The sequence below is a fragment of the Patiria miniata genome, unplaced genomic scaffold (assembly GCF_015706575.1).
Source record: "Patiria miniata isolate m_02_andy unplaced genomic scaffold, ASM1570657v1 HiC_scaffold_21, whole genome shotgun sequence".
Taxonomy (NCBI): domain Eukaryota; kingdom Metazoa; phylum Echinodermata; class Asteroidea; order Valvatida; family Asterinidae; genus Patiria; species Patiria miniata.
In genome coordinates, this window is record NW_024037060.1 from 7,831,189 (window position 1) to 7,843,469 (window position 12,281).

At 39.6% G+C, this 12,281-nt stretch overlaps 1 protein-coding gene across 5 annotated transcripts in view; it reads left to right on the forward strand.

Moving 5' to 3' along the window:
* Window positions 1–1,314: 1,314 nt before the first annotated feature.
* The window catches only part of LOC119729764 (macrophage mannose receptor 1-like), a 40,596-nt gene continuing 29,629 nt past the window's right edge, over window positions 1,315–12,281 (forward strand). Inside the window, exons 1-7 of one of the 5 annotated variants that reach the window (XM_038202500.1) lie at window positions 1,315–1,559; window positions 4,675–4,851; window positions 7,226–7,395; window positions 8,420–8,522; window positions 9,094–9,347; window positions 10,445–10,607; window positions 11,980–12,222. In XM_038202500.1, the coding sequence (XP_038058428.1) occupies window positions 1,520–1,559; window positions 4,675–4,851; window positions 7,226–7,395; window positions 8,420–8,522; window positions 9,094–9,347; window positions 10,445–10,607; window positions 11,980–12,222 (1,150 nt within the window). In that variant the 5' untranslated portion in view covers window positions 1,315–1,519. Of the gene's footprint in view, window positions 1,560–4,482; window positions 4,852–6,392; window positions 6,655–7,225; window positions 7,396–8,419; window positions 8,523–9,093; window positions 9,348–10,444; window positions 10,608–11,979; window positions 12,223–12,281 lie in introns of those variants that run through there. The other 4 variants (XM_038202499.1, XM_038202501.1, XM_038202502.1 and 1 more) reach the window with 4 other exon arrangements.

Genomic DNA, 12,281 nt, shown 5'->3' on the forward strand with positions numbered 1-12,281 from the left:
TCAGACGTATGTTTTATTGCTATTTGTCTCAATAGAGCCTTTGCGTTCTGCAACCCTCGCTGGGGTTTTTGTAATTTTTAATTCAGTATCAATACATGTACATGTGGTCTACCCATGTGTTTACATGTTAAAAGCGCAAGAATTATAAGATGGCTCTAACGCAAAAGATCTGTACGCCAGTCTTGTAAATTGATATTTGTCTTGCTTAGAATTTGACCGTGAGTGCTTTGTTCCATGGCAGAATATGTCACATTTTATCAAGGCTGTGATGACCTCAGAAAATAAATTTTGGAAATGTGACAGTTTGTTAAAAAAAAAATTAATTTTCATTATTCTGTCTCTTTCCACTTTTATGCTTTTCAAAATTTGTTTTTGTGTCGAGAACTGTATAATATCTTAAGATAATATATACCTAAACAAATTTATGCGGCTTGACATTGCAACTTAACAAATTCTTCTTCAGAGGCTAAATGACGAAGATGCAAGAAACAAACATGTAGGGACTCACCATGTTTGTTGCTTGTACCTTCGCCATTTAGCCTCTATGGAAGAACTTGTTAAGTTCTCAACGTCGGGCCGCATTCATTTTTTAGATTTGTATATTTCAGGTCAACCCACTCAGTAAGCAGTTTGCAGCAATCCTATTAATTTTCATAACTTAAACCTGAAATGTTTGTTGTTGAAGATAGCTGTATGCATTTCAGGCAACTGAGAACATTAAATGCAGTGATGTGATGAAAATGAGTGGTTAAAGGTAAGAGTATACAAATTAGCCTTTTTATATTTAAGTACGTTTAACCTGTCCCAAAAACCAGTGCAGTCATTAGACGGTCTCATGCTGTTTGCTTCAGTATTTTTCAAAGCTACTCGAGGTTTTTAGATGCAACTACTTCTTTTTACTTGGACTTTAAATCTGAAAGCCTTGTATGTTGTGACTCGGATTGGAGAAATTAAAGAAGGATTACGAGAATACTTTTTAGAAAATTTGGAATAGGGAGGAAAGTTTTGGAGTTAAATATCCTTTTTTTAAAGTTTACTCATAAGACCACTCGCATCCCTATGAATAGTGTTTCCAATCCGCCTAGTCAAACTGCCTCGATAAGGTTTCATAACTGTACAGTACTTCTGCTATTTTAAAGTTTCCGGACATTAGTTCCAGTACCCAAATTCTTGTTTCAACATTTTTGGGTGATTATCCTGCAATTACCGACAGTACTTTGTACCATTTGGGCGGTAATTTCCATTTTTTATCAGTCATCATGTCAATGATTAATCTACCTCCCAAGTTTTCTGTTGTGCGTTTTTACCCTCTTTTTTCAGCAAAGTGCTATCAGGGAAACTTTGTCCTCGGCCATTAGGGAGTACACCAGTGCCAGGCATCGCTAAACAAGGAAAGACAAAAGAAAAGAACCGAGCGAGCCAACTTGGTGCGGAAATTAGAATCACATCTGGGTTTTGCTGCCGGTGATGAGTGCCGTTTCCATATAGTGGGCTATTTCTGTGATGCTTTCTTGAGACGATGCTACGACTAAGTGTCATTTTGCTCCTGTGCACCATTGGTAAGTTCACAAATTGTAAAAATTACTCAGAATTATCTGAGGTTGGGTTTTTTTTTCTCAGGACGATACTAAAACTGCATGGGACATTCCGGCAAAACATTCTTGTACACAGAGCTGCCCAGCAGAAAATATTGCTTAGAAAATTTAATTGTGAAGTATAACTCAACCAGAAACAGTCACAGGAATTATACATAACAAGGCATTATTACTGGGAAACTGTTTTGCCTATTGCTACAAATATGTATGCATTTAAAATGTTTTAGGGAAAGAATGTTGCAACCCGACGCCACTTCAGCTGTTGTGTACAAGGTCTATGGAGAGTCAAGAAAATTGTCTAAGTGTTTCCTAACAAAATGGGAAATGTTTCTCAGTCCCAGATTCATGTCTTCTCATAATTTTTGCAATGAATGTACTTCATTGAGATGATATATGAAGAATATGAAGAGAAAAAAGTGGCATCAGGTTGCAACATTCTTTCCAATTATAGTTTGTGGAAATTTGTTTTCTTTCCGTAGGTCTTGCTGAACTTAAAGTTATTGACATTGTATTTTAGCCCCAAAATAGTCTTTGAATAAAAAAAGCAGCTGATGAGGACGGGAACTATAATATTTTTGAAGAACACTGCTTGAGCATTTTCTTTTTTTGGGAGGGGCAGGTGTTTTTTTTTTAATCTTTTAAATGTCTGGTCTCTCTATAAGACTTTCTTTGAGTTGCATTCAAACTACACAGAATAACATGTTAATACGTTGAAGATATGGGTTCTTTCTGCCTTTTCTCTCCAGTATACATTCACTTCTGTGGCAGAGTATCTTTTCAACTATTTCAAGATCATTTAAAAAAATAAAGAGAATTCAAAATCATTTCAAAAAGAATTCAAAATCATTTTCCTACATATGTGTTCTTGAAATTGGTCAACAGTGGCTAACTTAAAGGGAAAATACAACATTTGCAAACATCAAAAAATAAAACTACCAAATCATTTTGAAATACCTTGCTGGACTGTTAGTGAATGACAGTGTAAAGCATCCTGTAAAATCATGGCACTTGGTATACTGTCATTTTCAAGAAAAGTGATATTTTTGTATCAATTTCCAACGCTGATCAGTCGATCAGCGTTGGAAAAAACTGGCCTTTTTTCAAATACTGGCCCCAATTGACCATCGCACTTGTTTGCAATTGATTACAAACCTATGAACGGGTACGAGCCAGCTAGACTGGTTCCCTGACCTTACAATTCCCCAATGTATGTAAACTGCTCTGTTTCTTCTTATATGGAGTCAGGGAACCAGACTACAGGAAAATGATTGTTTTTCTTGGTTTTTATAGCATTTTCGAACCCAAAACCTCAAAAAAGTAAGTGTAACTATATTTGCTATAAATTTCCAACCCCCCAATTCCATCCATTTCTGAAAATTACAGCAAAAGCAAATGATGTATATTCCCTTAAAGCAAAAACTTAATTCATAATGTTAAATTGTTTTGGCTTTAAACCCTTGAAAATTAAAGTCGTTTTCCCAGTGCTCTTCAATAAATTCCACTTTATTCTTATTATAACTTTCAACTTGTATGTTTTATTCCAATAAAAAAATACTCCTTTTTTTCCCTTTTTTTTGAGGGGTCTGCAATCCTTGTGAGCAGACTGGTTCCCGGTCCGTAAATTATCAATACTGATTATGGGGCAGGAACCAGCCTACCCCGTGAGAACGGAACTATTGTCAGGCCGCAAGTAATGCCAAATTTGCAAAATACTTATTCAGTGACTATTAATGTGGGCCATGTTTGGGGGTCGATGGCTCATTTGAAAATGAATAACATATTGCTAAAGAAAATGCCAATTGAAAAAAGGAATCTAATTTTCATGATGAAACACGAAAAATACGACTTCAACGAATGCAACTTTAGAAATCTTACGATAAGATGAGTTGTAATTCTCTGTGGTTCTGTTTTCTTTATATTAAAGAACATCCACAAGTCTCGTGGCCACATTTGTGTTCTTGTTTGCAAACTTGGCCTGAGCAATCTAGGCGTGGATCTAATTGACTCGCCGAGGGAAAAGTCCAAGGGGTGTGACCACATAATCATAAAAAGTAAACAAAACCTTAGCCTCATTCAAAATATTGCACAAATAATTGATACAGCTGAATAATTTTGAAGTTTTTGTTTACTTTTGTACTGTAAGTGGTTAAGATTAGTGGTCTGTAAACCCATTTTGGTTGACTACAAGTATTCAGTTTCCTAATCAAGATCTAAAAATTAAAAAGAAATAAGACATGTTTTTAGGCCAAAAAAAAAATCTCCGGTTTCTGATATGCACGCGCGTCGCCGTAGCCATGCACATCGGCAAAATGAAAAAAAAAAAACCCGCCAAACTCACTGGTTTGACTGGAATCCTGCTGCTGCACAATTTTAACATGTTTTTAGACGGGGTTACGATCGAGTGTCTTTATGTGGCCTCTCTGGACTCCCATATATTTTGCACTAAATTTAGTCAGGCACCATTTGCAGTCATCAGCCGACATTTGAAGTAAAAAAAAGCTGCAAAAACTGCAAAAGATTAAATAGTTGAAAAAAAAAATTGAAAATGGTATATAAAGAAAGAAAAAAAAACCCATTGAACTAAAAACATTGATAGAATATCGAGCAATTTTCAAATTTTTCAAAATGGCCGCCATTGGCTGTTTTTGTCAACTACATGTTTTTGAGACTATATTTTTGTCAAAGAACAAATCTGTGATGGCCTTTTAGCCAAATATCTTTCTCATGACATACTCTGCAGACATGCAACTTTTCCTCGGATCAGCTGATTTCCTCTTTTTTTTACTTCCCATGTGTGCCATTCAAAATAGAAAAACACTGTACAAAGTCTGGGAAAGATTTGAATTTCCTCTTTTTTTGTGACTTCCCAGTTGCATGCCTGACTCTGACTGTGTGCCAAATGCCATGCTTGTATCATCAAAGGCACAATTCAATCACCTATCTGCCATACTATTCCATCAAATCACAGTGTCCATGTTTTGCCCAATGTTCTATCTGGGATTTCTGCTCCCAATCCCATTGCAACTGTTTTTTTCTTTTTTGGTCTTCTTTTTCACAAATATCCATCTTTTAATTGCAGTTCAGGTGCAGGGAACGTGCCTAGACGGTTACTCCCAATTCTCTGGTACATCAAAATGCTTTGCCTTGAAACCTACTGGGGCTGCACAAACCAGGGTAACATGGGATGAAGCATCCGCCCAGTGCGCCCTAGATGTGGGAGCCACTCTTGCCTCTATCCACAGTCTTAATGACCAAGGTAACATGTTGTGCTGTTTAGTGGACTTGTAATGCTCAGTTTCCTTAAATCCGTACACTATATTTGGGTCAAAAAATTAGAAAGGTAACCAATGTTTTAGTAATTACAAGGGAAATGATGTCTTGACTGCAATAACTACAATATTTATTAGACCACTTCAATAATGTACCTGTACTTACGGAGCATTTTTAATTATGTCAGGCATCAAGCAGAACAAATAAATCAGCATATTGTATGCTTTCGTAAAATGTGCTTGGGTGACAGCAATATTATCAGTGAAAGTACCCAGATTGTGGACAATATTACTTTTGATATTGTTCAGTGCGCCCTCATCCAGGCACTTTTGCTGGTTTCTGCAGGATTAAGAGCGTAGAAACTCACAGTTGTCAACCAGTCAACAGAGCGTATTATAACACCTCACCCACAGATTCTGTGTCTTGATTGGCCGAGAGCGAGTCACATGTTACTTTCTAATTTTGCTATCTTTCTGTGCACAGCCAAAAGTACTATGCGCATAGCAACCAAAGTACTATACCATTAGCAACCAAAGTACTATTTCCACGGCACGGTATTTGTGTGCAAATGCATGCTGGTGTGCGCATTGTGCGTAGCGCGGACGTATTATTCTAAAGAGAGCGTGCCGCAGACTTGGGTTCAAACATTTCGTGAAGGGGTAGTTTTTAAGAGAGAAATACATTTTCCACCAATTTTGTATTGAAATTGAAGTTTATTTCAACTGTGTTCAGATTTAAATAATTTAAAATATTAAAATCAAGCAGAATCTGTGGGTGAAGTGTTATAAAACAAATATTGAATGCTTTATCTCGTGGTGAAGTAAAACTAGCCTCCCTCGGTGATCCATGGACCATTCTATTTTCCCTCGGCTTCGCCTCGGGAAAATAGAATGGTCCATGGATCACCTCGGGAGGCTAGTTTTACTACACCACTCGAAGCATTCAATATTTGTATAATATTGCACTTGCTATGACAATACTGCACTCATCTTCGACTCGTGCAATATTGTCATAGCTCATGCAATATATTCTTGTTTTCACCTCAAAGCCATCCAATATTTAAAAAATATTTCAAGTATTTATATAACATTCATTGTAATGTTGTTAAGAGATAAGCAGGGTCCCCAAGGTCATGTAAAAATTCCTTGAAAATCCTAGAATTTTAAATCCATCCAGTAAAGTCTTGAAAAGCTCATTGAATTTTGTTATTTTACAAGGAGGCCTTGAAAGTTGGTATTCCAAGAAAAAAGTCTTGTACCAGTCAGAAACCCGCACGTGATCATGCATAATATTTGAGAAAGGCAGTATAAGCTTCCAGCTTGCATTGCAGTTTATTATACTTTCTCCTCCATGTACGTTTCTATCTTTCCATGGTCTGTGCACCAACTGTGGTCCTTTTCTGGTCTTGTGTCAAACTCGAAGGTAGTGAAAGGAAGTGGCATCCTAATGGGAGACTTTTGAGACGTTGGTGGCAGCAAACATACCGCTCCTTTTTCAGTTGTTTACGTCACGTTTAAGACAAAGCCCGCATGCTCAATGTGACGCAAACAATGGCAAAAGGACCGGTATGTTTGCTGCCACCCTCGTCTCAAAAGTCTCCCATTGTCTCAGTGTGAAGACTGGCTAGTGTGGTGTGTGAAGTGGTCATAGAAAGCCCTAATTTTGTCCTTGAAAGTGGTGATTTCTTTTTAAAAGATTTCAGTGGGAAGATAAAACAAAGTTATTTAACGTAACAAAATGAAGAGTAAAAGAATATCGATAAGATAAGAAATCGGCCATGCACTTAAAGGTACAGTCCATCATTTGTAATTTGTGCATTTTGTTCGTTTGAAGTAACAAAAGTTCTCAAAATCTAAAGAGGGTTCTGAACAAATTAACTAACCTGATGAAGTTTCAGCTCAGCTTCAGCTGTATATTTGGAGAAATACAACATTCTAAGAGCTCGCTTTCAAATCAGAAGTTGCTGAATCATGTTTTGAATTTGGCCTGAATTCAGTGTCCGAGACACGTTCACACTGAGCTGATGTCACGCACTGATCTGAAGAATTATAGCAAGGGCGCACGTGTGCATCATGTCAATGCTTGCACGTGCTTCGCCGAATAAAAGAAAATGAACTAACCGAAATTTCCAACGTTGGAAAGACCTTAAATTGTTGATTTCGTCAAAATGACAGCGTGCCATAAAGAATAATTTCACAGGGAGTTTAGTCCCCTTACTATCGTTCAACCTAATAATTATGTTTTTCAACAATAATTACTTCAGTTACTGCAAATGATGGACTGTAGCTTTCAGATTTGTGAATTTGTTGTTGGGTTGTTGCCAATCTCTGAACCGTGAAACCCTTCTCTACTGTTTGTAGTGTACCTGAATGTGTTTCTGAAGACTGCGTCTCAGTCTGATGGCGTATGGATGGGACTGAGTGACACAGCCGTTGATGGCGAATACAGATGGCCAGATGATACTAATACCTCTGGTTACAACAATTGGGATCTAAATCAACCAGACGATAATATACCTGCGGGGCAGCGGGTAAGCACTGTGTACATATTTCTGTGATATACTATAAATATTATTACCGGGAATGGGTCATTTGGGAGACATACCCATAGACTTGTGCAAAATTTTTCAAACTTAAATGTGCCCTAACCCACTATTTCCTTGTCCTTTTTCCACGCATTTCGGTATGCTTACTTATTAGACCACGAGCAACAAATATAACTTAATTGCGACACCAAAATTTTGCCTCTAAATGGGGGCTGTGACATTAGGGAGACAGTTATGTGTCTCCCTAATGACCGGTGTCTCCCTATTATTGAAGGAATTACAATAACGCGTCTCCCTAATGGTACATTTAGTAATATAATGAACACTATAGCGCTGGTATCTACCAGGTGAGACCCTCATGGCACATTACACAGTCACCTCTCGTTAGTACAAACACTGTTAATACAAATTCTGGTTATGGCAAACACAAAGCCTTGGTCCCGACTGTGCATTTATGTGCGCAATGAATGGGACCGATGCTCCTCTAAATACAGAATTCCTTCATTGTCATGCCATCGCCATGCTAAATTCAAAACGTACAATTCGGGCAATTCACAATGCAGTGCGCCACCAAGTGTTTGCCATGGAGTGACCATTTCTCAAATTTACAGTCAACACAACACACGGCCCATTTAAATGTGTGTCAGTAGACTACTTGAGCTAATTTGTTATAGATTGGGGCATAGCGTTTGGCTGCCTTACAAAAAACACCGTGTCGATAAAAAGAAAAGAAAAGGAAAACAGATACTCGAATCATACGCTTATGAAACTACTGACTGGAAAAACAGTTTCAAATAGCCTGCGCTGCGAATTTTTCAACCATTTCAATGAATTGGGAAAAATAAACTCTCCATGGCAAAATCTTGGTGGCGCACTGTATTTTGAATCGCCTCAATAAATTGAGTGTGGCATTGCAGTAGCTCGGTGTCCAGAATGGGCCTTGGGGTATTGATGTGACAGTGGCAGGCAAAACCTCAGGCAACACAGAACCTTCCTTTTTCTCATGCAGTGTGTTCGGCTAGTTCCTGATGATAGAACACCGGGTTTGTGGAAAACATTCCAATGTAATGTAGCAAGCACGCCCTATTTCCTCTGCGAAATAGCTCCTACAGGTATGTACAAAACAATAAAGATAACGTGTCTGCTAAGGGCCAGTTTGGCTGAGTTTTGGAAGGGAAGTGATTATTCTGTGTTGACCACTTAATGCCGGGATAATTTTTGTCGAAAATTAAAGCAAAATTTTCCAGCCAACTTCTGATGTCCAGGCAAATGCCACAAATACTGATTCGCAAAAGTCATTTCAACAGTATTTGTACGATATTTCTTGCCGAAACCGCAAAAAAGTTTCAATACTCCGGGTGTGCACTGGAGCGTCAATTGTACAATACGCCATGCACCACGGCCATTTCAAGTTCAGCACACATCCCGACTCCACAGACTTCATACACAGACTTCGTGTGAGTGTACAAAAGGCACAAGGGATTAGCATGGTTAGACGTCACCCGGAGGCCAGTCAAAGCCATCTTAGCGTCTTAACCAGTCGACCGTGCATGTGTATAAAAACAGCCTGTGCGTGTTTACGCACACCTCTGGCGTTAACTGGTTAAATAATATAAAGAGAAGAGAGAAGACATGCCAAAATAAATCATTTTTTAAACTTCCATTCTTATTTTCTGACTTCAGACAATACTGATCCGGTACAGCCATCATGTCCAGTAGATGGCAGTGATGCCGACTATTTTGTTTATGACGGGGCTTGCTTCAAAATCACCAGCAGCGGAATGTCATCAGCTGATGCTGAAGAAGCGTGCCGGGCAACCGGAACTAATGCACATCTGGCGACAGTGAGCAACGCGTATCATAACAATGCCATCCGTCTGTTGTTGCTGGGTGCGGGCGAAACAACGTCATGGATTGGGCTGAGGAGCACCCGAGGGGTAAGAATAGATATTCTGAAAGTCATGAGAGTGAAAGTTACGGTTAAATTCAATGGGAAGGCTCAAAGGGAGTGGATATGATGTGTATGAAAGGTACACCGCGCTTTGTGACCGCACACCAGAGTACACTGCAAAAAAACAATGTGTAACTTTAATTGGCTTGTTTATGCTTATAAGGCAAAACAAAAAGTCTTCGGTTTCTGGTATGGAGCTTGCCCCAAAAGTGGTGCAGCGACGTGGGTTTCTTTTCTTCTTCAAATGCCGGCTGATGTTGCAGATGACGTTTTGATCCCCCTAAAACTCTCAAAAATATCCTTCTGGGTGGAGCTTGAGGTGACCTCAGTAAGGCCATAAGACTTAAGAATTCTGCACCCACTTACGATCTCGACAGACACAAACATTCTTTGGGAAATTTGGATGGTCAAGACAAAAATCAGAGAAAATGGTAACGTCAGACCATACAGCGACATCGTGCATGTGCTGCCAGGCTGGTCATTTAGTCTGCACCCTTACATATTGCGCTAATTAAAAAGCGTTTATTACAGGTTCCAGATACACGACCATTACTCCCTCAGTCTGGCTCCCAGATGCACAATTACAAAATTATAATACCATCTGCAAATGGTGCCCTAAATTTAGTGCAAAATATACAGGAGCCCAGAGACGCCACATAAAGCTTATTCTCGATTGTAACCCCATCTAAAACATGTCAAACTTGTACAGCAGCAGGATTCTTAAATTTGCCGACGTGCATGGCTACAGCGATGCAATAGGGGTTAAGGCCAAGGATAAAGAGTAACTGCACAATTAAAAGATGTCAAAATTGACTCCATGGTTTTGTAGTTAGTTTAAAAAATAGTCAGACGGACACTTTTTGGGGGACATACTGCATAGGTGCAAACGGCATTTCAAAAACAAGTACCTCTGCCCTATTTAGTCTTGGTAAACTGGATTGCCTGAGGACACACGCTTCACAACCAATCAGTAGATGATTGAGGTGGATGCTCCGCACCCATGGTAACACCACTCCAGAGTCGTTCCAAGAGCAAACTGTTTGATTCTCCGCAAGTTTTCTTTGTTTTTGTTGTCCCCTACAGGCGTTCACCTGGATTGATAGATCTCAACTCGTCGTTTATACCAACTGGGCTGCAAGGGAACCTCAGCCTTCCGATACCAAATCCTGCGTTTCTACAGACGGTGACATGTGGACCACTGAGGATTGCGAAGGGAACATGACAGCCATCTGCTCCATCTCATTAGGTAGGATCCTGGTCACTGGACTTAAACGGACACTAGGTCCTGGAACAGCCCAATCGGGCTACAAAACGCGCTTTAAATGAGATGATGTTAATCGGAAATAACATTTAAAAGTAGGATATAAACATCCACACAACTATCCTTTCAAACTGGGCGTTTTTGTGTTATTTCTGTATAACTGAAGGAATTTCGGGGTCCACTTTTGCAACCCTATAAATTCGAGCTATTTGGGATGCTAGTTGTGATTTCATTCGTGATGTGTTCGCCTTTTGCGGACCTTGAAGAAACCATTTTTTTTTTTGCATTGGTGATTGGTCACAGCTGTTCCAGAGACACACAACATGTATATCGTATACTGAAAACAACACGAAAGACGTATTCGTTCTCCGTCATGTCCGATGTAAACAAGCAGGTTTTTTTTTTTTTTTTCTCGGGAGCAGTGAGGCATTAGGTTGGTTTCCTTTCAACCAGATGTATGAAATAGGCCAATAAACAATCCAAAACATAAAATTTTCAGGGATTTCAGGACCTAGTGCCCCTTTAAGCTTAGTTGAACCATTACCGGCAAATGTCTTTGCTCAGGTGCAGGCTTCACGCAGTGGAGCAGATTTCCTGACATACCTCAACAATTGCAATTTCAATGTGACCTTTGCCATTACCCTAAATAAAGTCCACTAAATTCTGTTGCATGAGTTATGAACCAGCCTGAAGAGTGACACATGTCGCCGTCTTAGAATGACTTCAATCGCCTCGAGTCACTGTCTGATATATTGACTGGACTCAATTGACCCAAGTCACCGCCTAAGAATGACTCAACTTGATTCGAGTCACTGCTTAAGAATGACACATTAAGAATGACACAACTCGACTCGAGTCACTGCCTGAGAATGACTCGCTCAAGTCTCTGTCTTAAAATGACTGGACTCAACTTGTTTCAAGTCACTGCTCAAGAATGACACAATTGACTTGAGTCACTGCCTAAAAATAACTCTACTCACTTGAGGCACGGCCTAAGAATGATCCAACTCGACTTGAGCCGCTGCCGTAGAATGAATTTACTCAACTCAACTGTAGTCAAAATGACTCGACTTGATAAGACAACCTACTTGACTCTGGTCACTGTCATAAAACGACTCGCTTTGACTTGAGTCACAAAATTTAGATACTCGTTACGACTATTTGCCTTAGAAAAACCTTAACTTAACCGACTCTGTGCTGTGCTTATAGGCCTACTGCTCACAGTTTCAGCGAAAAGGATAGAGGCTCTGTTATCAAAAAAAAAAAACCAGACTATATGAGAACGGGTACTTGTCTGATTCAATCTAACAGTTTCCATTACTAATTAGAAAACAATTGGAAAACTCTCCTATCTCAGATGAGGGCCCCGAACGTCCACAGGAAGGTGAATGCCCAGCAGGCTGGAGTTTCATAGGCCTCTATGAGTTTTGCGTCCAGTACGTCAGCGAAGGCATGAATTGGACGGCAGCACTGCAAGAATGCACCGCCAGGTACCCCTTCGCTTCCCTGTATGCTCCGCACAGGGAGATGCCAATCAACTGGGCTGAATACGAAATGGCCGTTGGTACAGAATTCTGGCTCGCAATGAGGAGAAATGAGGGTAAGCACAATCGGTTGCTCCGCCCATCGTCTGGAGACTGAGTGAAAGAAAGGGGGGGG